The sequence below is a fragment of the Talpa europaea genome, assembly GCF_964194135.1.
Source record: "Talpa europaea genome assembly, chromosome: 3".
NCBI classification, from domain to species: Eukaryota; Metazoa; Chordata; class Mammalia; order Eulipotyphla; family Talpidae; genus Talpa; species Talpa europaea.
The window spans coordinates 133,944,325-133,970,546 of NC_140069.1; the positions used below are offsets into that span (position 1 = coordinate 133,944,325).

At 37.5% G+C, this 26,222-nt stretch overlaps 1 protein-coding gene across 1 annotated transcript in view; it reads right to left on the reverse strand.

The window, feature by feature from the left end:
* Positions 1 to 26,222, reverse strand: part of TNPO3 (transportin 3) — a gene marked incomplete at its 5' end in the record, with an annotated part of 74,099 nt that overhangs the window by 10,020 nt on the left and 37,857 nt on the right. The window contains 13 exons of the mRNA XM_084230376.1: positions 173 to 340; positions 1,753 to 1,909; positions 3,562 to 3,656; positions 4,493 to 4,609; positions 8,102 to 8,242; positions 9,495 to 9,555; positions 9,861 to 9,937; positions 12,146 to 12,237; positions 14,655 to 14,846; positions 17,638 to 17,777; positions 19,882 to 19,973; positions 21,670 to 21,777; positions 24,535 to 24,681. Coding sequence (XP_084086502.1) covers positions 173 to 340; positions 1,753 to 1,909; positions 3,562 to 3,656; positions 4,493 to 4,609; positions 8,102 to 8,242; positions 9,495 to 9,555; positions 9,861 to 9,937; positions 12,146 to 12,237; positions 14,655 to 14,846; positions 17,638 to 17,777; positions 19,882 to 19,973; positions 21,670 to 21,777; positions 24,535 to 24,681 — 1,587 coding nt within the window. The remainder of the gene's footprint in view (positions 1 to 172; positions 341 to 1,752; positions 1,910 to 3,561; positions 3,657 to 4,492; positions 4,610 to 8,101; positions 8,243 to 9,494; positions 9,556 to 9,860; positions 9,938 to 12,145; positions 12,238 to 14,654; positions 14,847 to 17,637; positions 17,778 to 19,881; positions 19,974 to 21,669; positions 21,778 to 24,534; positions 24,682 to 26,222) is intronic.

Genomic DNA, 26,222 nt, shown 5'->3' on the forward strand with positions numbered 1-26,222 from the left:
TAATTGCTGGCCTTCTCTAATTTTTTTTTTATCTAACAAGCGAAACTTAGCCATATGCCCATATTAGGTTCCGTGGATCTATATAACAAGCCTGTCTTCAAAGTTAAAGCTGACCTCAAGGAACCAAAGTTTAGCGACTGTGAGAACAGATTCCTTATGAAAACAGCCTTACCGGTCTATCAACCTGCATGATCTCCCAGAGCACTTCGGCCACATCTGGCAGGGTATAGGGGGGGAGACAAAAGCAGCATGTATGGAGCAGCTGGCTTACAAGTTGCTGTCCAAGCTGGTTCATCACCTGTCCAATCAGTTCTTTCCGTAATTCAAAGTCTTCTTCATGCTGTAAGAAAACAAAAGCAACAATAAATCCCCTTCTCAGCTTCTCAAAGACCAAGTTCTTTTTCTCCCTTAGTACAGTGATTTTCCTTTCCCAGAAGAAAGTGTTCATTTTATATTAACAGATGGATTCACAAAGTCTACTAAATGCTTTGACACTAGGAAGAAAATATTAAGAGTTTAGTCTCAAAGAAATGGGCATGGGTTTCAATTAAGATTAACCTTAATCCTGACATTTTTCATGAATAGAAGGCAGAAAAGAATAACTATGAAAGACAAAGGGTAGTTATTTTTTAAAATATTTTCTTCTGTAAATAACTGAAGGGCCTATTTTCTTTTTTAAAAGCCAACTGAAAAAATATTTCTATCAGATAATCTTTTCTATAAAAATAAAGTCTTCTTAGTCTCTGAAAATACATCTATTTCTAGTATATTGGGGGGGGGAACCCTGCTTTTACTTTTAGTTTACTTTCTTTTCTGTCCTTTAACTGCCACATTTCTTAACTAATTAGCCTATTCACATACTTGTTTACTTCTTCATCGCTTCCCCTATCTTCTTTTTTTTTTTTTAAAAAAGATTTATTTATGCATACAAGAACTGGGATACAGGCCAGAGGTGTGGGGGATGAGAGGACTCACCAGAGACAGAGTGGGGAGCAGAACAGGCAGATCTACTGAAATACACTGCTGAGGGGAGCAGCGGGGGAGACAGGAGAGGTTTGCTGTGCCACATGGGTCACCGTCCTGGCTGGGCACTGAACGGTGCTGCAGCAGTGGTTGCGGATAGCTTCATAGTGCTGAAACTTAACCCCTTGCACCACCAGGGAGGCCCCTCCCCTTATCTTCAATTCTACTCCATATCTAACCAAAATGTGTATTTGAAAACTTTGTAAATAGGTCTCTTAATATCTACTAAACACCTAGTGTTATCCTACCTTTTCTGAGTATGACTCCTACATACCCTAGTTAGACTCTTCTCTACTATCCAATCCATCAGAACTCTAGTTTTGTCTTATAGACCCATTTAAGTCCTTCTTCCAGAAAGATACCAATCCACTTCTGTCCAAGAGCTTTCTCCTCTTTTGATCTCATAGTAATAAAGATTTTTATCATTTATCTGACAAATACCACTTTACTGCTACTTATTTCACTCTGTACCTGCTTAACTCTTCAACTAGACACCAAAAGGCTTGGAAATTGAGATGATATGAGACTGTTTTATACAAATTATAACACTTAGCACAGGTTGTCTTAAACCTAATAGTTGACATTTTGGCAAGTGAATGATCCACTATTGTATATGCCTATCAACACAAATCAAATAAGGAAAGTACTATTTTCCCCACAAGGAATGAGGAAGAGATATGAGAAGTCAATGAGTTGCAAAGTTGAAATGGTTATCATGTTTGTACTTACATCATTGGCTACCCCTGTATGGATGAGGTCTCGTAGGAACCTCATGACACTACAGTTGGCATCCCGGTGGTCCAGGGTAGTGGAGGCAATGGCCCACTGTAAGATAGGAATGACCACTTGGCTCCTCAGCAAGGTAACAGGGCTACGCTGAATGAACCTGATGTGGAAAGACAGAGTAGGTATAAATGACAGGATTAGGCTATAAAGCAACAAGGGTAAAAATCAAACTATGGAGATAGTAAAAAGATCAGTGGTTACCAGGGGTTGGGGGAAGGGAGGTTGAACAGGCAGAGCACAGTGGATTTTTAGGGCAAACTATCCTGTATACTACAGTGATGGATATATGTCAGAAATTTGTTCAGAGCTATAGGATATATAACAAGAGTGAACTCTTAAACCATGGACTTGGGGTGATAATGAGGGTTCATCAGTTTTAACAAAGATACCACAATCGTGGGGGGTGTTAATAATGGGAGAGGCTGTGGAGGCCAGCAGGAGATACACGGGAATGCTCTATATTTTCCATTCAGTTTTGCTGTGAACCCAAAACTGCTCTCTTATTTGAAAATAACGTCTACAAAAGGAAAAGAAAAAGCAACTAGGGCAAGGAAGGGGTCATATTTTAGATAACTACATGAAAAGATATATTCCCTTAAGTAAATTTTCAACCAAAATTTTATAAATCAAGTCAGGTAGATTCAAGGCAGATCAATCAAAAGGGCTTAAAAATAGAAACTCTCTAAAAAGTCAAGTCTTAAAAACCCTAGAATAACATTTCCCAAACTACATTTCTTAGAATGCCAGTTCCTAGGATGTTAATAGGAATTCCTCAAAGAAAAGGTTGTATAGCAACTAAATTCAAGAAATGCTGTTTCTTTTAAGTGTCTCTTCTGCTGTTGTTTTTGTTTTTTTATTTTACTATAAGGCTTCTCAGATCCTCTAAAATGTACATGAAGCATCTCAAATGATAAAGGAAAACAGGTTGACAATCCACCCAACAGGTCTTTCATATCAATTCAGAAAAAAAGTTTATTGTAACCTCTTCAAAGACCAACAACCAAAAATGTTTAATATTCAAAATCCACAGATGAAACAGTCAAGTGAGTGCTATATTTGTAAATTTTATATAACACAATTACATATTTAAGTCAATACTACTCTATACCTATATATAATTGTAAATATATTTATTTGTATTTATATATATCCAATATATTACATATATAACATATATGTAACAATGGCTTTTTAAAAAAAAAAGTTTTTATGTTCACTAACTGATTTGGCTTAAATTTTCCTAGCTGACAAATTTCCTGGCAAGGAATTCAAAGACTAAGCAATAAGTGAGGTGGCAGGCCAGGGGTAGGGCTTGGAAATACAGTACCTGATAACTTCTAAAGCACCTTAAAATCCTAAAAAACTATATGATTATTTCTAAAGGATGCTATCTTCTCAAGGAAAAGAACAAAAATAAAGCATGACATCACAGTAGCATTAAAATTTAAAACCAGTGGGGGCTCTAGAGATTATCTAGTCTAGTATTTTGACCAAGCTCATTTTTATTGTCTTGTACATGTTCCCTTCTTCATGACGGTAATTCAGCTACTTTCCCTCTGCTCCCAACCCACTCCTCTTCCTCACTAATGAGAATATTCTGTCTCAGAATTTAACATTGGGTTAGGAATCATTACTCTACCTACTCCACTCACCTCATTCTACAGAGATGCAACAGTGAAGTATTAGATGATAAGACTATGCAGTGATGGGGATGAACAATAAAGGGAAGGGTTGTTCTTCAGAAGGACTGACCTGGTGGCTAGCCTGAACAGGTCATCCACGGTGTCAGGGTGATTCTGTAGCCCATTTTGTTGTTCTAAGAGCTGAAAGGTGGGGATGCACAGTGCCTAAAACAGAATAGTCATTTTAAAACAAATGCTTATATATAAATGCCACAGTATTCAGACTTGCTAAATATCACAACACATACAAAAGGAACAAAGAGCAGAACCACAGTTGGGAAAAGAATGATGAGAAAACACACAAATCTTTCAGTTGGCAAAAAATTTTCATATATAAAAGTCGACATTTTAGAAAGGATTGAGTATAGATTTTAGTAAATTAAACTGGATAAATGTCACTTCAAAGTTTTACAAGTTTCTGACAGTAAAGTCTCTGCCTTATGTACTAGATATGATCTAGTTTACCAAGAGAGCAGATGAAGATTTAATAACAGTAACAATGTCATTTTTTAAGTGAAGACACCGTGGGAAAAGGAGCATAATAATTAAACTACTCAATATTTCCCCTCCACCATAACTAGGAGGGGGAAAACCATAGTTTTCCAATGAATGCTAATTAACCTAAAACCATCTCTACAAAGAAAACTAGTTCACTGGCTGTTTCAGGCTTGAAATAAAAAAACCAGAATCATACTTAAGCTTGGAGGGCCTTTATTTTAAATCCATTTGCCCACCTCCCAAAAACCTTATAGACCATGGTAGGCAGTAATACCTGTACTAAATCATTATGTCCATGTGGTTAATTTCTCTTTCACCCTCCCAGGTAGATCTATCCAGAGAACAATTAAAAAGTTTCTACCTCCCAGTTTTTAGGAAATAACATGCATGGGGGCAAGAGGAGACATAAAGCAGCAACAGCACTGAAGACAAAATGAAGAACATAGTGTTAAGCCTTCAGACCCGCCATCCCCCACGAATCTATACTGTAAAGAAAAACACACCTGGAGCATGTCTAATAGTCCCTGTCGACAGCCCTCTTCCATGCCATACTCATCCACAAGGATACTGCCAAGGTAGAGGAAACAGGAATGCTGATGTACGTGGTACACATTCACCATCTGCCAAGGGAAAAACCAATTCAAAACCAATTCCATTGTGTTTTTGTTTTTTTTTTAATACTTTTAATGAGTAATCCTTTCTTTTCTTTTTCTTTTTTTTTAAGATTTTTTTATTTATTTATACAAGCACTGGGTACAGTCAGAAGCGCGGGAGTATGAGAGAATTCACCAGAGCCAGAGTGGGGAACAGAACAGACAGACTGACGAAATACACTGCTGAGGGGAGCAGCGGGCGTGGCAGGAGAGGTCTGCACGCCATGTGGGACCCTCACCCAGCGGCCAGGGATCGAACCGGTGCTGCAGAGGCTGTGGGCAGCTTTGCAACTCAGCACTCAACCGCTGCGCCACCGGGGAGGTCCCCAATTCAATTCTTTACCCCTCAAAAAGTATCAGAGAGGGCCTCCTCTGGTGGTGCAGCAGTTGAGCGCTGGGCTTCGAGGCTGCGCGCAGCCTTTGCAGTGCCGGTTCGATCCCTGGCCGTTGGGCAAGGGTCCCACATGGCGTGCAGACCTCTCCTGCCACGCCCGCTGCTCCCCTCAGCAGTGTATTTCATCAGTCTGTCTGTTCTGTTCCCCACTCTGGCGAATTCTCTCACCCTCCCGCGCTTCTGACTGTACCCAGTGCTTATATAAATAAATAAATATTTAAAGGAAAGGGCCTCCCCTGGTGGCACAGGCGGTTGAGCACCACGCTATGGAGCTCTCTACAGCCTCTGCAGCGCAAGTTCAATCCCGGCCAGCCAGCGAGGGTCCCCCATGGCACAGCAGACCTCTCCTGCATCACCCGCTGCTCCCCTCAGCAGTGTATTTCATCAGTCTGCCTGTTCTGTTCCCCGCTCTATCTCTGGTGAATTCTCTTACCCTCCCACGCCTCTGGCCTGTATCCCAGTTGTTGTATAAAATAAATAAATAAATCTTAAAAAAAAAAAAAAAGTAACTTAAAAAAAAATTTAAAGGAAAAAGGAAAGGAAAAAAAAAAAAAAACCAAAACCAATGGAAAAAAGTATCAGAGATTGTTCTCTTCTTTTTTTTTTTTTTTTGATTGTTCTTTTCTCTTGAAGGCAACATAATAAAATGTGCGGGCACATTTTTTGAAACACAGAGTCCAATTCCTCAATAACTTTCAAGGCTTTCAGCTTTTATCTTCCCAAAACAATGTGGTAAAATACTTCAGGCTGGGGATCTCCCTGGTGGTGCAAGAGGATTATTTATTATTATTTTTTAAGATTTATTTATTTATGCATACAATAGCTGGGGTACAGGCCAGAGGTGTGGAGGCTAAGAGGATTCACCAGAGACAGAGTGGGGGTGCAAGAGGTTTAGTCTCTTAGTAAGAAGCTATCGGCAGCCACTGCAGCATGAGTTCAATTCCTGGCCAGGGAGCTAACCCACATGGTGAAGCAAACCTCTCCTGTTTTGCCCAACTGCTCCCTTCAGCAGTATATTGCAGTGTATTTCAGTCAATCCACCTGTTCTGCTCCCCACTCTGTCTCTGGTGAATCCTCTCACTCCCCCCACCCCAAACCTCTGGCCTACACCCCAGTATGCTTAAATAAATAAAATTTATGCATACCCCAGTATGCATTAATACATTAAATTTTAAAAATCTTAAAAAAATTTCAGGCTGGAAGTCATTAGGGAACTATTATTCAAGGCTAGAGTAATATCTGCAAAACCCTAGCAGAGTATACTTAATTTCCCAACACCTGAAGGTTGCTCTTATTTGCACTGAAAACAAATCTTTAAAAATACAGATTAACAGCCATGGAAGAGACAAGTATTAAATTCCCTTATTAGAGGAGTCTGTGAATGCACTGTTTACATTCTGAGTTGCTTCTAAGCCCTGTATTTAATCTATTAAGTTAAAAAAAAAAAACCCACAATAAAAGAAAATAACCACCTATTACTTATAAACAAAATATCTGGATCTCACCCAAATAAAAATTTTATTACACATGTTTGAAGTTAAATGACTTGTTTAGGACCTTTACTCTAATATCCTCCAAAAATTGAGATACCTGTATATTCATCTATTTAAAGTGTCATCACAACACGAATGTACCAATCATATTATGTAAATTCAACTCAGTGAATTTTGTTGTAAAATAAAGGATAAGATTTGCTGACTTTTATCAGCATATACCTTAAGTTAGCTGTTCGCAAACTTTAACTTAAATGGCCAGGTAGTAAAAATTTTAGGTTCTGCTGGTTATATAAAGTCATTTTCTGACTCTTCAATTTTGCCATTAGAACACACAAACAGCCAATAGGTAATATACTTCAATGAGCATTGCTATCTCTCAGCAAAACTCTATTCCCATAAGCTATAACTGGATAGCCTTTGATTTATGGAATTTTTAGTAATTTTCATTTTTGTCACACATGCTGACTTCAGAACACACTTCCCATATGAAGTGTTAACACTATGCAGTTGGCCACATACTTGATTAGCAGGAATAAACAAAAGAGCAAAGTCAAGAGAGTGTCCTCCCACAACAGAAAAAAAGACATTAAATCAAGTTATATGAAAACTAGAACACACTGCCAGGGACATGTGGTCAAGTTGGACACAGCCTAAATGCAAACTGTTGTACTCAGGGCACTGTAAATGCAGAAAATCATTAAAAATTAAAATTCTAATTTAACACTTAAGGAGGCAAGGCTGTGCATGCGCTAACTGACATTGCAGTAGTACTACCCACCGTCTGAAGGTCAATGCTTAAGAGTGAGGCACCCAGAGTGCAGAATTTAAGGGACTACCCAGTGTTGGGGTCAGCCCTAACCAGGTGGAGAAAGGTTACCTCAGGTCGGGTGGGTGTGGTCTACCTGCAGTAGTTTTTCTCACAAAGAAGGCACTTGGTCAGAGTCCTGAAAATACAGCCCCTGCAGGCACTCTGCCTTGCCTTCCTCAACTGTATGCCCATGGCTTTTCACGTGCCTCCATCTGGCCTGGCTAACATCAACACACATTACTTACTGACCAAAGTCACTAGTCACATAAGTGTCTCATGTGGAGTAGTTCTAGATGTGAAAATGTTTTTAGAGACCCTCACACAATGAGTTACACCATCATAATAAATTAACTATAAATCTTGCTGAGCGAGACATCTGGTTCTTGACAGGTACGACTAATGTGAACAATTATGGCCAATATAGAAGAAAATTCCTTCAGAACAAACAGCAAAGTCTGACTTGTCACAATTTTAAAAGTAAAATTTAATATAAAAATGCTTAGCATTGGTATACAAGAGCTGAGCATTAATAAAGTCATTTTCTTCCTGACTTCACAATGGAATGTGATGCTGTTGGGATTATCTCTAGACAGAATAGATTACAATCTCCCTTATAAATAACACACCTACCACAGGCACTAAATATTTCTAAATTTTGTGTTTATAAATACAAAAGTATTACATTTCATCAGAATTCTTGTTCTAAAGGCTTCCATTTTAAATTCTGTACATTTTACATTTTCCCTCTCAGGGGGACTTACCTGTGTAACTAGTGGCTGCAGAAGTGCTGCAGATCCTTTGCCTACACAGCGAACAGCAAAGCGGAGGCATCTGCAACAACGCTCTACAATCCGATTATCAGCCCGGTGCTTATTTAGTGTCTCAGATAAAACTGGCCATATCTGAATCAAAAGTGAAAGAGCACAAGAAAGAAAATTTAGACAATTAAGAGGTTTAAAAAAAAAAAGTTTTCATGCTGATAACAAAGGAGTTAGTTTGTAAGTAATCTGGAAAAAGCTTCCTTTAAGGAACAAACCTGCCTGATTCTGGTCAGCGTGTATATATGTGGTTCAATCACTAATCACCACTTTTTTTTTTAAATGTATGTATTTTTTCTTAATATATTTTATTTTATATAATTCTTACATCATTTTTCATTTTTGCACAATGTATGCATTTTCATTTTGGTTATATTCCCCATACAGTTCCGCCCCCCCTTATTTTGACCCTAATCCCTCCTTTCCTCCTAAAACCCTCCCCCGTAGTGTGTCTCTGGTTTATACCTGCTTGTTGATTTTGATTTTTTCTTTATTATAATTAGTCTTTTTCCTGGTCCCTTATTTAGGTTTTCTAAATTCCTGCTAAGAGTGAGACCATCCAGTATTTTTTAATTTCTTTCTGGCTTATTTTGCTGAGCATGATCCCTTCTAGCTCCATCCACGTTGCTGCAAATTGCATGAGTTTATCTTTTTTGATTGCTGAGTAATATTCCACTGTGTATATATACCAAATCACCACCACTTTTTAAGGAAGCACAGCAATTCTTTAGAATAGGATTAGTGCATGTCTAACTTTACTAAAACAAAAAGACACACATTTTCCTAATCTTTGGGCTTCCTGAGTCAGGATGAAAAAGAATTAATATGAGTTACATAGAAAGCAGTATTTAAAGATAGTTCCAGAAAGTTGTGAGACCTGGAACAGATGGACAGAGTGAAGGAAATGGGATCATTTCCTTAAGGATACTTGATATTTCCTCCCTCAAACCTGAAAAGCACTTCTCAAAACATGCCATTTGATCTTTACATTCCCCTCAGGGAAAAAAAAGTACAGGGAAAGTATATAATCAACGGGAAACTAAAGCCATGAGGCTTAACTGGTCTTGTCAAAAATATTTGTGAGTGTTGACTAGGATCCTCGAGGTTGTTCTCTCTTTACTTCTTTGACCTTTCAGTGCATTTCCCCACAGGCTGTTTTCTTAACAAATCTAAAATAAAAATTGTTTGAATAGTTCTTTTCCTTTTTTTCATTTCAACCATATCAATAAAATGAATCTTCTAAATGAACCCAGAAGACAGTTCCTTCTCACTTTAGTTATCCAAAGCCTTATAAGTCAAAAAGAAAGACATTCCACAAACATCCATTAGCACTTACTTCCTGTATGACTTTTTGGCATGGATGAGTCTGTCCATTTTCCACAATGGGATTGGTGTGTCTGGGGAAAGACCACAGACCAAAATAATGAAAGAAGAACAATTTCATTAAGGACCACAGAATCACTGATCTACAAACTAAAAGAATTACATTTTTAAAAGATTTTTTTGACAATGGTCTACCATGAACAAATTCTTAAGAGTTTGCCTTTTCCCCAAAGTTTCAGGCTTAATTAGTTTCCTAACAGGAGATTATAGCAGTACTGAAAAATTTGAGAAAAAAAAAAAAAACCACCTTTTTATTTCAAAATATAATGATCTCATCTGCGTGTTTAACCCAAGACAGGCATTTAGTATTCCTTTTTACCTAAATATTACTGCAAGGCGATCTAAGAACACAGTGGGATCGGAGGATATGCCATTGCTGGGCTCCTGAGACAATAGCTGAAGAGACAGAGAGACAATCCAGTCATTATATATACAGACATACAGAAAAACCCTGCAACATGCATCTTTACACAGCAACCTCCATCTCAATCTCTGCTTATTTCCTTATAATAGTTTCCTGAAAGTTACTCAAACAATGCAAGCTTTTAAATTAATATTGCCAAATTACTTTCCTCCATCTTCCTGAATTCCGGCAAAGACGGCACATGACTACATTTTATTATGTGAACACTGGTGGGTAAGAAACTATCATATATTTTTTTTCCACTTATTTTTATTATGAGTAAGGTATTACATATATATATAACCTGAAACATGTTATAAAGCAATGTCACTTCAATAAAAATTTATCAATTACAAAGATATGCCAACACTCTACTTCCACAGAAAGTAAATTTAAAGCTTTTCAAAATCAAACGACTTTATCTGCTTAGAACACCTGTATCACTTCAAATTGTATTCTGGTAGACTGAAAATCAATGAGATATTAACTTTATTAAGGAAACCAGCTTTTCTCAGTCTGAGAATAAAGGTCACACCTTTATACACAATGGCTCCCTTCATGTGTTCCCCCCGCCCCCACAATCTAAATCATAGGTCCCAATGATGCCAATTTTTCCTGCTTCTGAGGAGACTGAAACAGGATTCAGATGATTCCTCTTTCAACTCTAAAATACTATCAATCTGTAAGTAGTGTCAGCTTTATGAGACCCAAAAATTCATGCATATTTTATCACTCTATAGGTTTCCCATTTGTCATTTATATCTTCTCTCCAAAACTGTTGCTGCCCAGCCTGAACAGTATGCACTTTCCCCTTCATGGCACAACCAGATTCTCAGACTTGGTTAGAAACCTGCTTTTACCTTTCCCACATTGCTCAAATCCCATCAGTTGCTAAGACCTATCTGTTCTGCTTCCATTCCCACAGCAACATGTATAAAGTAAGCCTACAGTTCAAGACCGGGGGGCGGGGAAGGTGGAGGGCTAAAAAGGGATGGGGCACAACAGGACATGGTGGAGGACTGTGGGTGTCTTGGTGGTAGGTGTGGTGTGGTGACATGCATCTGAGGAGGTGTGATCCTCTGCCTTTCAATCATAGCGTTAACCAATGCTACCTCAATTAAAAATATACATTCAAAAAATATATAAAAAGCATTTAGTTATGGGCCTCCCTGATAGTTAAGTTTCAGTACTATGAAGCTATCTGCAGTCACTAGAGCACAAGTTTGATCCCCGGCCAGGGAGCTACCCACATGGCACAGCAGACCTCTCGTGTCTCGTCCACTGCTCCTCTCAGCAGTGTATTTCAGTAGATCTGCCTGTTCTGTACCCACTCTGTCTCTGGTGAATCCTCTCACCACCCACATCTCTGCACCCCAGTTCTTATATGCATAAATAAATAAATATTTTAAAAACTCATTAGCATAAATTGAACCTTTTTTATTCTGGAAGCTCTTCTAAAAAGTATCATTGCTGGGTATATTATTAATATTTTTTATATTTTCTTTTTTGTTGTATATCACATAGCATATCCCAGCTATGCTATTTTGAGGAGATCTTTGGAATGCTGATTAACTCTTCATCTACATATTAAATAATTTCTAAGAAAAAAGCGTGTTAAAAATTTCTCACATGAATTACTAGATGATTACTACTTCTACTTAAAAGATATATACTTTATATATGACGTACATTTCACTTTATATTCTAAAGTTTTAAAATTATTATAGTTTTATATTTTAAAATATAAGGCAAGCTGTCTCAAATTTCTTTTTCCTAAAATTCCTTAGAGTACTTCAACCAGCTATCATTGGAGATGAACGCCAGAATCACGTCAAGGTCTCCTAAAAATCCCATCAGTATGTTCACTGTTATTGTACTATAAATGTAATTTGGGAAGAGCTGGTAACTTTATAATATTTTTCAAGGAAACATGGTAGATTATGGCTTAGGATGCTAACTTGAATGGTGTTTTCCCCATAATATCTTCAAAGTAGTATTTCTGATGTGGCAAAAAAATCTATTGATCTTGGAATACTTATTTTGTATATGTAGCTACTTTGACAGATTTATTAATTTTAATAGCGTCAGTCCATTCTTGACTTTCTAGGTAGATAAAAGATAACCTGTAAATATATGTTTTTTCCTGTTTAACACACAAATATTTTAGATTTGTTTTACACACCTTATTTAACTGAACTCACCTTTTTCAATGCCATAACCTGAACAGAACATAGTTCACTAAGACATTCAGTAATCTTATCCAAAGGTAATCTGGCTAGGACAAGTGCTGTCCCTGAAAGACAAAGTAAGGTACCAATGAAGAAAATAAAAGCCGAACTGAGTTAACCCACAAGTCTCCATCAAACGGGTAACAAAAAGGGTAACCAGTTCCATTTTTTAACTAAGATAAACACAGCTTCTTAAATTACAATATTTTGCTATTTATGGTTGGTTTTAAGTTAGATTCCCCATCTCCTTCCCCTCGGTTTTAAGTAAAAGCCAGCTAATCCACTTCCACTGCTAAGTTCTCCTTAGCAGTCTATTGTTTTTAAGCTATTTAAATGTTTCTCACTCTGATTCTTCAAAGATTTATAGAAGTAGTCAAAGCTACTTTCACATAGCACAGTACTATGGTGCTCAAACTTCCCAGAGATTCTGAATTAGTGAGTATCGGAGAGTCCTTATTTTTGGTAAGTACCGTAGGCAATTCTTATCAGAGCAGTGACAAATGATATTTTATGAAGAATGGGTTGAAATTAAGAGATTTAATTCTAGTTCTACCAAAACAGAATTAATGCACTTAGGTAAGCATTCTGTCTGCGTTTGGTATCTTTATCTGTAAAATGAGTGGTTTGAATAGAAAAGTTAAGTTTACCTTTCATTTTTTAAACAGTAGCAAAAGCTTCCTCTTCTCCCCCTAACCCCCAAAATACAATCTTAACTTGAAAATCCAATAAAATATGTTAAGGGGAAAAAAAAAAGAGGTAGTTAGGTTTTAAAGTGGGACTAGATGGTCCAGGCCCTTCCCACTCAAGTCTCCTGTCACAATCTCTACCAACTGTCGATATATTTCCCCGAAATCCAAAGTATTACACATTAGCCTAGGTACCTTCTAGGTCAAAAATCCTTAGACTATGATTTTTTTTCCCCCATCTCTTGAATTCTCATTCAACAAAGGAGAACTTAAACCATAAATAGAATATAAAAGCAGAGTGAATTTTCCTGGGCGTTTGTAAGTCATGGATAAGTTAGACTTACTTAAAAGTGGGGGAATTTAACTTAAATGATTTTTTTCTTTTAACTCATTCCTATTTAAAAAATTAAAAAGATTTTTTACATATATAAGATATTATTGATAACAGGAATTGCCACATTCTACCACACATGTCACTTGAACATCAAGGTAAAATTTCATCAGAAAAGGTGGCCTGGGGTTAAGTCTTAGCGCTATCACCACTGCAGCCTGAGTTCAATCCCCAGCCAGGGAGCTAACCCACAGACGGCACAGCAGACCTCTCCTGTTTCACCTGCTGCTCCCCTCAGTAAATTTGCCTATTCTGCTCCCACTCTGTATCTGGTGAATCCTGCCCCCACCCTGCACCTTTGGCCTACACCCCAGTTCTTGTATGCATAAATAAATCTTTATTAAAAAATTCACCAGAAAAGGATGAAATGTCAGCAATGACCATTAAATAGTAGTTCAGTAGTGAGACTATTTAGCTCTCAGTTAATGCCTTATTATCTATGTCTCTGAAGGCAAATAACAAAATCACATATTACAAGAAGAAATCTGTCTTGGATAAAGCATAGTTACACTAACTGGAAAAGAACCTGGTCACAGAAATGAGACACACTTAAGGCTATCCAATCTTGCCAAAGCTAACTGTTAGCCATGGCACAGAGGTTTAAAAGATACTGTAGAGGACACATAAACCAATTCTCTATTTAATAAGCTTCAATCCCCCCTAAATCAATAGCTATAAGGAATTCATTACCTCACAGGACACCCCAATCTGCTTCCTGAGAGTTTGGTTATAACTTTTTTTTCTAGAGCATTTTTTCTAAAATCAGTACATTACCAAAAATTGATTACTCATAAAATAATGTTTCCATTTTCAAATGACAATCTTACAAATATTTAAAAATAGCCACCATGTTTAAAGTCTTTTCTAAGTCTTCTTTCCTAGGCTTTATATTTCTAGTTCTTCTATTACTGAATTTCACCACCATTCTGGCTGTCTGTCTGTGAACACTATTACTCAGAGTAAGCTGATCAGTAATGATTAAAGACCTAGAGAACTCTAATTTCATGACCCTTGATTTCTACTTATGAACCAGGACCACTGATTCAAGACCAAGACCCTTGATTTTTACTTATGGGACACTCCCTCTAATTTCCATTAACTTTTTGGGAATGGTAATGCTTACAAGGGCTCTCTTTTTAGTTTTTCCCCAGTTCAAAAGGGAATGTGTTGTTTCCACCCAAAATCTACATTGTACCATACACACTGCAAACAGTTTGAATCAGTTATAGTGCCTTAGAATATTCTAAGGAAAGAATTTATGGACACATAATCAGAACCTTCCTTTCTGAGTGGAAAAGTCATCTCTCCCATCACTAAGCACACTGAAAAATTGAGTTATGGCTGGTATAGGATAATCCCAAGAAATGGCCTAAAGAAGACTGTTCTTGGCTAACATCTTAAATACCTTTAAGCAAGCCCACAGCAGCTTCTGGAGACAACATGAAGGAATCAAGGGAACGGGCAATCTCCAAGAGTCCATTAAAGTGCTGAGCCATGTGATCTCGGCAAACAGAGCAAATGTTATGAATGGCTTTGGCTGCAGCAGAAGCCAGAGGCTTTTCACACAGTCCTTTCATCAAATAGCCCAACACTGGGTCTAGGGGGGAAAAAAAACCAAACATATAGTAGAAATTACACATCTGAAACTCAAAGAAAATTTATAGTTTGTTAGAAGTCTATATTCCTTTTTGGTGTAAGCGAAAGAAACATTTAAAAAAATGAAATGTGTTCAAATTCCAACATATAAAAATGAGTTGATCTCACTGAAATAGTGTTAGAAAGCCCTGAACTCTATCTTTTCATTTTCCATTTCTTTCCTTAGGGCAGTCAACTGCTGGTTGTTGCTAGGGCTTCATGGAGCATAGTCTGAAAACCAGTGACAGTTATCACCATCCAAGCATGAAGAAGAGAGTGAAAAAGAAAGAATGTAAAGCTCAGAGAGTTATCATTATATTCAGAAATGAATCACTTGGTAAAAACAGCCTACATTATTAATCAGAATAATTAAAGTTATCTAAAGCTAACAATTTTATACTTGCTTCTTATACTTACAAAAGGTCTTAAAACTATGCAGGTGAATCTTCAGCACTTTTAGATGAATTATGTTTTTACGACTGCCAAATATAAGTGTTCCAAGAAAATGGATTATATTATAAAGGTGAATTTCTATGAGGCAAATTCTACTTATCTCTTACATTCCTTTACAAAAATCAGAATGCCTTTCTACGGTAAAACTGTTAAGAAAACTCACAGATGAGTACTTCACAATAACTTCATAGAAAGCCATAAAAGAACTGATGGAATCAAAAGAACAATGTCTTAAGGCCCATTTAAAACAGTTAACTTCACTGCTAGTCTAATAACCAATCTGAAGCACTAATCCTCTGGCCCTTCCACAAAAAGAGTCTGTTTAGCCTGAGGAAGTAGACAATCAAGAATCTAGAATCCAGTCCAGGGACCTCCAATACCACAGACTTCTGTGATTCTCAAATTGAATATTTGTGGTTTTGACTATTCTAAAGTAAGTGTGGACATGTAGCAATTTGTCTTACTGTCAAAGCACAAATTTGAATGAGACTGCAAGGTGGTACTGAATCAAAAGTTTTAACAACAAATAAACCAAACCCGTTTTGTTTGTGTGGAAAATGGTTCAGAAAAGAAAACCAAATGCTGTACCAGTTAATGGAAGTGAAGAAATCTAGGGTTTACAAAAATAGCATTTTGAAAAATTTTAATGGTATGTTGAACTTGAAAGTGGCTCAGCTATGACATGAGCATGTCTGTCATGTGTTCTGTATACACAAACAAGATCACGTGTAAAATAAAATAAAGTCAAAAGGCGCTAATAAAGATAAGCATGGGAAACACCTCAAATTTAATGATATGACACTATCCACAAATTTGGGAATTCCTAAAATTCCTAGCACATATCACTCCCTAAAGTCAAGAAAGCCTAATATAATACTACCCTAGAGAAATGATTTAGTCTTTTTTTTTTTTTTTAAAGATTTATTTATTTATACAAGCACTGGGGACAGTCAGAAGCGCAGAAGGGCGAGAGAATTCACCAGAACCAGAGCGGGGAGCAGAACAGATAGATTGACGAAATACACTGCTGAGGGGAGCAGTGGGCACGGCAGGAGAGGTCTGCGCACCATGTGGGACCCTCGCCGGTGGCCAGGGATCGAACCAGTGTTGCAGAGGCTACAGGCAGCTTTGCAGCCCCGTGCTCAACCGCTGCACCACCGGGGAGGCCCAGATTTAGTCTTTTTGGGGTTCATTAGCTTATTTGCAAAATTAGGGGGTTAGAAGAAAAGATTTCTAACTTCACTTGCAATTTCAAAGTTATTTATATGATCTTTAATTATTTATGCAAATCAGTAAGAGGGGTTATATAACCCAACACTCATTTTAATTTGTACTTAATTAGCTTCAGATGACAAGTCTAACTTTTGAAATAGAGCATACATAAAACAACGAAAAAGCCTCTCTTGCTTTAGTCTATTAGTTAGTAGCTTTTAGATTACAACTACAAGAAAGTTTGATTAGCTCAAGTATATGCCAAAGACTAACAAAAACAAAAATATTCATGCTGAAGCAGAGTTCTAAAAGCAAACTTGAAAAAAGAAAAATAGAAGGGTGTGTACATAGAAAATGGTGTAAGAGCTGCTGTTCGACTGGAAATAGGTACCTGGTAAAACAAATAGAAAAACAGGCCTTGAATTTGCTTTTGCTTTTCAGAAAAATTCTAGAATTGTTATAAGACACTAAATCCTTTCTTTCTAAGCAAAAAATAATCATAAGAACCAGCACAGATTTGGGCCTCCCTGGTGGAGCAGGCAGTTGAGTGAAGCACTGTGAAGCTGTCTGCAGCCTCTGCAGTGCCGGTTCGATCCCTGCTGGCCGCAGATACCCACATGGCGCGGCAGACCTCTCCTATCTCACCCCCTGCTCCCCTCAGCAGTTTATTTCAGTCAGTCTGCCTGTTCTGTTCCCCACTGTGTCTCTGGTGAATCCTCTCACCCCCTGCATCTCCGGCCTGTACCCCAGCTCCTGTATAAATAAATCTTAAAAAAAAAAAAAAAAAAAAAAAGAACCAGCACAGATTTACTCGCATTATTACATTTTAATTTAGCCTCATTTATCTTACTGATAGGACTAATAAATGATGAGAGAAATGTGAAAAAAAAAATAATAAAAGCAAACTGACCACATTATGTTATGTCAAATAAACAATAACTCACAGTATAATACTTCTCTCAGTGCCTAGAAACAGTCTACCTGTCAAAAAAGAAAGCAGGAATGCCAGAGTAAAGTATGAGTAAAATATGAGAGAGAAAGAAGAAAAATCAGCAGTACGAGCTGTAGAGGGGAGACTTCACACTTACCAAGGAACTGAGGATTTCGGTCAACCACTTCACTCATCTCTCCAACCAATTCGATGCTGGTGTATCGCACAGCTGTATGTACAGTCTCTGGGAGACGAACAACTCCTTCTAGGACCTCCACAAGTGTTGGATTGTTCTCCCTGAGTACAAAAGAAAAATACCCCCTGTTACTGATTTCAGAGTTATGGTCTGCCCAAATAAAAGGCTGCGATGACACAATTATTAAAGGATTTTTCATATATAAATAACTATTTGGATAAAAGTGCTAAACACCTGACCCGAAAGTTTGTTAAATACTCAAATAAAGGGAGAAAAGACAAACTGAAGACATGATTGTTTCAGGAAAAGCATACTTCTCAATTTTCTGAATGCCAAGATAGTGTCTAAAGACACATTCTGCTATCAAAAAAGGCATTTCACTGGGCCTCCCCTGAACGCAGCGCTGTGAAGCTGTACGCAGCCTCTACAGAGCTGGCTCGATCCTGGCCGGCCGGGGAGGGTCCCACATGGCACGGCAGACCTCTCCTGTCAGGCCCACCGCTCCCCTCAGCAGTGTATTTCGTTAGTCTGCCTGTTCTGTTCCCCGCTCTGTCTCTGGTGAATCCTCTCACCCTCCCGTGCATCTGGCCTGTACCCCGGTTCTTGTATAAATAAATAAATCTTAAAAAAAAAAAGGCATTTCACATTGGAGAGGTAGCAATTACTGAATCTGTTTGTTCCTATATCTGCAGTACCTAGAACAGTGCCTGGCACATAGTGGGCACACAATAAATATTACTGAATGGCTAAATGAATAATTCTCACAGACCACTTTCTTTAGTTGTTATTCTCCAAAGGATTTCTTATAGCAAGATTCTGCAAATTTCAAAAACACGTAAGTATGGGTGGGCCAGCTCACTAACTAAAGGAACAAGAACACAAGCTGCAGGAATAAGGAAAGGTGCCCAGACTTGGAACACGAAAGAAAATTAAGTTAACTAAATATTTTCCAAAGCCTTAATGTTTCCCCCTTCACTTTTTTTCACTTCCCCAAATACACTGGCAAAAATTTCTTCAAGAAAAGTGAAGGATGTCCCCAAAATGGTAGAACTTAATCCAGAAATGAAAGATGTTTAAAATGTAAATAATATCTTGGATTACAGGAAGAGTACTTCCTACCAGTAAACTAAGTCTGGAAAGTCCTTTATATTTACTGAAAATACATAATCATGCTCTTCCCTCATTTATACCTTATATTTCCTGGAGGCACTAGGATAATTATTGAGAAGCTCTATCCAGCTTTTTTCAAACCAGCACATGGGTTAGCATATTAGTGATTTTAAAAGTTTTCAGACTGTCACTGAAGTTCCAAAAGATCCAAAATAGGTTTAATAGTAAATTGTATGGTATCTAATTCGGGAGCAGTACTTCTCAATAAAGGGAGACAAACCTATCTCTGAATATTTACTGTATTAGAAATATTGAAATGTTTCATTGACTAGGTCTTAAAGGCAACTAAGAAAGAAGTCCAGTACTGTTTATAAACACAGGCCTCAACCATCTCTCCAATCAAGACCCTACACAGAATTCAAATGTAGGTATCAGACAGCAATACAAGAAAATTTAACCAGTATCAATTTATAAACTCACAGCATGAAGTAAATTGTTTTTGTGGATTTGTGTTAAGAACATAAATAGGATTGCTATGCTAAGCAACTAGAAGTCAAATTACAATAATTTAAAATTTCCCAATGGCAATAACAAAGATAGTAGTTGCTTTTAGATTTTTACTACTATTTTAGGTGAAACTGTATCTAAGCCTTGCTGCTTTGAAACTCACAAATGAATCTGTAAGGCAAAAAAAATATATAGTTATTTGTAAGGATAACTTATCCAAGGGTCAGAAAAGCAGGTGAGAGACAAATTAGTGCCTATTCAATTGCTTTTAAGTACCAAAAATTTAACAGTCTAACAAATATTTTATTATACCAACATATACAAGGGAGTCTCAGTTGCAAAAAGAAATCAGCATTTCTTTTCCCAACATCAAGAACAAGATAATTTTAATTCTAGGAAATGTGACTAAAACATGAATATCAGCAATGCATGCTATTCTGGACTAGGCTCTAAATGTCAGAGGACTGGGCATTATAGAAGTAAGAAATTTTAAGAGTTTCCAAACATATATCATATAAGAGAAAATGGTGTAATTTTCCTTCCTTTGATATTTAAGACTTCTCAGCAAAAGACTTATTAGACACTCACGGATCAACACTCTTTGCTATAGCAGCCATGATAAAGAGAACCGCTTCTGTCACCTCCCATGGTGGGTTGCCTTCTTTCAGAGTAGAATATAACTAGAGAAGAAGAGGTGGATTATGGATCCATTAAAAGGAAAACAGAATAGAATTCCAAAACAAACAAAACAAAAAACCCTATTAGTTTAAACCCAACTCCTGTTTCTAAATCTAATTAACTATCTGTCAGAGCCAGAGGAGAATATTATTTTCACTTTTCACATCTTCTCTAACTACAAGTAACTACTATTTTAATATGTGAAATAAACCCATTTAGGTCTCTAAGAGTTTACCAAGATTATCATCTGTCCAAACAAATTGACTGTTAGGGGGAAAAACAAAACATATTACATGAGTATCTTTTTCTGGTCCTGGAAATAACTGATAAATACATAAACACACTTAAAATTGAGATATAAAGTAAATCTTCTCTATATACAATGGCTTATATTCTTATATTGGCTTATATGCTTGTCCGTGTCAACACTACTAGTGTAGATTAAATTCCTAAAAAGTAGCTGTTCAGAAGCACCTATCAAAATACCACGTCAAAGTGAGGATTTAAAAAAAAGGAGTCCAGACTGAATACTTGGAGATGTCTAGCCCAGAGATTTCCGAGGGCATATCTCTCTGTGGAATGTGACTACATGCTAGTCCAAATAATTTCTGCAGTCAAATAAGACACTGCTAGGTAAGATAAAATTAAACAATTCTCTTGTAGGACTTCATAAAGCCTTTTAATATACTATTTACGTCATTTCCCATTCTTAGCTGATGACAGAACCTGACTCCTCTCACAAGAATGTCTTATGGGAGGGACTGGTGTTCAACAGAATACACCTCAGACAACACTGATAATTTATGCAAATTTGTAAACTAAGGTCTAGAAAAGAACAAGTGGGAGAAGAGTTGAACTGAAATCCGAGCACTAGTCATCTGCCTGTCATCTGAGCATCTCACTGAATCTGCTTTCTAAGAATCTCCAACCCTCTGAAGGTAGGCCAATAAACTTTGCTCAATATAAAGAAAAACAGCTATAATTTCATGAATATTTTATAGTTCAGAGTATGCCCCCAAATAAACAAACGATCTAGGTTACAATAACAAAAAAAATTAGATTAGTTCAGTATTACTGACAAAGTAACAAAACCAGTTCTTCAGAGATCAGAGCATGAACTAGGGATATGAACACCACCTCATATTATACTGCTAAGTGATGTGGAATGGTGATGATCACAGCCTTATGATATAAAATGTTACTTACTGATTGTTAGGGAAACAGAGGACTATGAGTCTTCTACTCTAGTACTGTCACCTCTAGGATGAAATTGCATAGGAATATAACCACAAGCGTGGACAAAGGAAATGCCAAATAACTAAAAGAATTGCTGGGAGCTGGTACATAATTAATTATTAAAGCAGAAATATTTCCCTGTTTTTCACAGCTAAGCTCAAATTCCCTATAAGTATCCTGGGCATTTTAAGACTTATCTATGATATTCCATCCCAACTGGGCAAATGGATCAGCTGGAGTAACAGAGTAAACCAGGATGGAATCATCTAAGACTGCAATTAGCTCGTAAGATACTAAATAAACATAGCTACTATATGCCAGGCAGTGTGCTAGGCATCTGCACAACCATTGTCACTTTTAGTCATTGAGATTGACAAAAAAGATGAAATATTTACAGAAAACAGAGATGAACACAATTAAAGGGGGCTGTTAAAACTGGTAATAATCTCCAAATGGACTTACCTGAGCAAAACACTCCATAGACCCAATTAAGAAAATCAAGTCTTTCACCAGATCTGATACCCTCATTCGGAACTCCCCAAAGTCATCAGTTTCCTCCGGAACCCCTTCCTAAAATTTCAAATGAGAAAACATTTGTTTTAATCTCATCAAGATTTTCATTGACCTTTATAAAATCAAGAAAAAACAAGTAAGTCATTAAGCAGTCTGATCCTCATGAACAAAAGATAAGCTGCCTAAAATATTCTTTAGAAGACTTATTTATTTATGCATACAAGAACTGGGTGTAGGCCAGATGTATGGGGGGGGGGGCGGTTTTCACCAGAGACAGAATGAGGAGCAGACAGGCAGATCTACTGAAATGCACTGCTGAGGGGAGCAGCGGGCGAGATAGGAAAGGTCTGCTGTCCTTGACCAGAGATCAAATTCATGTTGAAGTGGCTGGAGACAGCTTGACAAAGCTGCATCTTTAACCCCTGCGCCACCAAGGAGGCCCAAGATGCCTAAATTACAACGGTATTTCACTACAGATCTCCTGAACTTTTAGGTCTATCAAGTCAGTACAACTTATCCTCTTCCTTTACTACGAGAAATTTCATCTTTTTTTCACTTCCAGTCTATATTTTCCCATATTGTTGAAAAAATTTGGAAAGGTAGGGGTTGGGTAGGACCTAGAAGAGGTGGTAACTTAAGGGTTCATGAGCCTATCTGGATATGACCCAGTTTTTTAGTACTGAATAAGCCTCTGAAAAATTATGGTTCAAGAATCTACCAAAACCAACCATTATCCTATTAGTAGAATTGTGACAGAATTTTATATAGGTGAACAGACACATAATAAAACAAGTATAGTGAAATATTAACGTTAGACTTTAAGTGGGAGATACACATAAAATTACTTTGGAAGTATTTCACATTTGCTGTATATCTGAAATTTTCCAAATATTTTTTATTAAAAATAAAGACCATTTGGGGCCCTCCCTGGTGGCCCAAGGGGTTAAGCACCACACTATGAAGCAATCCGCAGACTCTGCAGCACGAGTTCGATTCCAGGTTCCGGCCGGCCAGGGAGCAACCCACAGGGCGAAGCAGACCTCTCCTGTCTCGCCCGCTGCTCCCCTCAGCAGTGTATTTTGGTCAGTCTGCCTGTTCTGCTCCCTGCTCTGTATCCGGTGAATCCACTCATCACCACCCCCTGCCCCCCACATCTCTGGCCTGTACCCCAGCTCTTGTATGCATAAATAACTTTAAAAAAAAAATAAAGACCATTTATATTTTGTGCTTCTTAAATTTTTCCTATTCCAACACACTCCTGTGAGTAAACAAAGGCTTACCAATTGTGAGATGGTTAAGGGTATGTAGAGGAACCTGGGACCATGAATATATGGGGAAAACCCCTGGTACTACTAAGAATTGCTGGTCTATCAATAGTTCAACTTTTCTGTTTTAATATGAAGAAATTAAAGTCAAAACTGAGGAGGAAATGAGGGCCATCTCAAATGACAAAATGAATTATAAATTATACACTTAAAGGTGTAAGGAATTTCTTGCAAAGTAAATGTTGCTACGGAGCTAGCAAAGGGAGAAAGGGGGATCAAGTAAGAAGAGCCATTTAAGTTAGTGTGGCTTTTATTTACATGATCAAGCTTCCAACTAAGATGTAGCTAAAAAGATTCCACAGTTAAAAAAAAAAAAAAAAAAAAAGAAGCTTGGACTAGGTCATCACTAAAGTTCTGTACAAAATGTCATGATTCAAAAGACAATGCTAATGTTAAAATGAAGATACCTCCCTGGTGGCACAAGGGGTTAAGCACAGCACTGTGAAGCTATCCGCAGTCTCTCCAGGGAGCAACCCACATGGCACAGCAGACCTCTCCTGTCTCACCCGCTGCTCCCCTCAGCAGTGTATTTCAGTCAGTCTGCCTCCTCAGTTCCCCACTCTGTCTCCAGTGAATCCTGTCACTCCCCAACACCTCTGGCCTGTACCCCAGTTCTTGTATGCATAAATAAATAAATCTTTTAAAAATTTTAAAAATAAAATGAAAATACTAGACAATTTTCATGTTGAGGATTTAAATGTAAAAAAATTTTACTATAGGTTTAGGTTAACGGACAGGGATTGAACCAACCAACCAAAAGGATAAAATTAATGCGGTAAAATCGAAAGAGTCTAAGCAAAGTATGGAAGTTGAAGAATTTTCCAACGGACTTTTTGTATTTCTAGTATACTTTCTACTAAGCAAATAGATTTTCTATATTTCCTTTTAAATTATAAAACCAAATGTAAATAATGTAAGGAAATATGCATATTTTTGTGCCTGTATGTGGGAAATGTGTAGGTATGTAAAGCTCACCCTCACACCAATACCTCACTTTTGTGTTTAATCCAACCACCTTTGTTACTCTATTATAAATCTAAGAGAATAAAATTTTACATGAGTTTTTTAATTTAGCTTACCAACTATTGATATTTCAATAGGCATGATTTTTAACTGCTAACAGTCCATCAGGTTGCTACATCATAATTTATATCTTTTCTTACACTGTTGTACATGGGTTCATCATTTTTTACTTTTATAGATCATACTTTGTATATAAAATAACTATTTTCTTCTTCTGCATAATTACTTCAGGTAAATTCCTGGGAGAAGTAGCACTGGCTCAATGGGAGTGGTTTCTTTCTACATAAGCCCAATATTCTTCATTACACTCATATTAACTTCTTCAGTGTAAGCTGTAGGATGACAGAAAAACTGCAGATTTCATTAGCTTTATTCTCTACCTTTTCTGTTACTTTTCAAATCAGCACTGAAAAGAGGAGTGCTGAAATTAAGAAATTAAAATCTGAGGTAGGGGAAAGGAACTTACATGGTCTGGTTCCAGTTGGCAGTGTCGAGCCAAGGCATGAAGCAGCCTCTGAATGTAAGCTTTGAAGATACCATGAATAACTTCATCATTAGTTTTGTACAAATGCTCCCCTAGTCGGTACCAAAAGTTAAAGGAAATTTCTACTACCTGTTAAATTAAAAGAGAAAAAAAATGGTGTATTTGCAGAAAAGGAATGAAAAAGACAGTTTTATTATTAGGAGGGCAATAAAGGAAAGAAGATACACTTTTAAATAAAATGAGGGAAACCAGTTAAGAAGCCACCTTTTTCTAGAACATATATTATTATCCCCCAAATTATCTTCCCACGTTAGGCCCAACACTCCATTTAGGATGCCTGGATTTACAGTTCTTGGTTTTTTTTGTTTTGTTTTTAAAGATTTATTTATTTATACAAAGCACTGGGTACAGTCAGAAGTACGGGAGGGTGAGAGAATTCACCAGAGCCAGAACAGGGAACAGAACAGACAGATTGACGAAATACACTGCTGAGGGGAGCAGTGGGCGGCAGGAGAGGTCTGCGTGCCATGAGGGACCCTTGCCAGTGGCCGGGGATTGAATCGTCGCTGCAGAGGCTGTAGGTAGCTTCGCAGCCCAGTGTTCAAGCGCTGAGCCACCAGGGGAGGCCCTACATTTCTTGTTTAATCATAGGGTAGTTTGTCCAACATTATACTGAATTCTGAATTTAGAGCTCTTTCTTTTGAAGTTACTTTCCCCAGATTCTGAAATCACCTTCTGTTCGAGATTAGAAAACCTCTGAGCAGACAAACTATAATGAATTCCTGTACACAACAACCTCATGTCACTTTTATTCACCCGCTTTCTTGAATGAGGGGGGAAAGAAAGAAAAAGCATGGGCTTTTGTCGATGGCTTATCTATGGCACTGTTTGAAGGAATGATTAGTAGCCAGTGTTACACCTCCACCCCCAAATGTTCTGAGTTTCATCCAAATCTAGATAGCCAGATGAGATTATATTAAACCAATAACCTTCTGTATAACAGAAAAGGACTGAGAATCATAGGACTACTATGCCCCATTCTAAGAGGGACCCTACCACCTCTTTTCCCACCAGGGATCCAAAACAGAGCTTTTTAAAAAAATACCAGGGGCCTCCCAGTGGCGCAGCAGTTGAGCGCTGGGCTGCGAAGCTGCCCGCAGCCTCTGCAGCGCCGGTTCGATCCCCGGCCACCAGCGAGGGTCCCACATGGTGCATCAGACCTCTCCTGTCTCACCCAACTGCTCCCCTCAGCAGTGTATTTCAGCAGATCTGTCTGTTCTGCTTCCCAATCTGTCGTTGGTGAATCCTCTACCCACCGTACACCTCTGGCCTACTCCCCAGTTCTTATATGCATAAATAAATAAAAATAAAAATAAAAAAATACCAAATATGCCAAGGAATTCTTTCTTTGGGAACTGGGAATTCTTTCTCACTTCCGATATTAAGTGTTAGCATGAATTAAAATGTCTTAAATAAATGGAAGAGATTTTTTTTAAATCTAACAAACTTTAAAGGTAGGGTGCCAGAAATTTTGGAATAAAGGAGACTTTTAAAATCCTTTCAAACTTTCATCAATAATTTGGAGAAAAATTTTAAATGTTGTCTTGAGGTAGTTAAGATTCAGTGGTTCTTTTTAAGCTCTAAAGTTCCAGAGATTCCATAATGAAAAT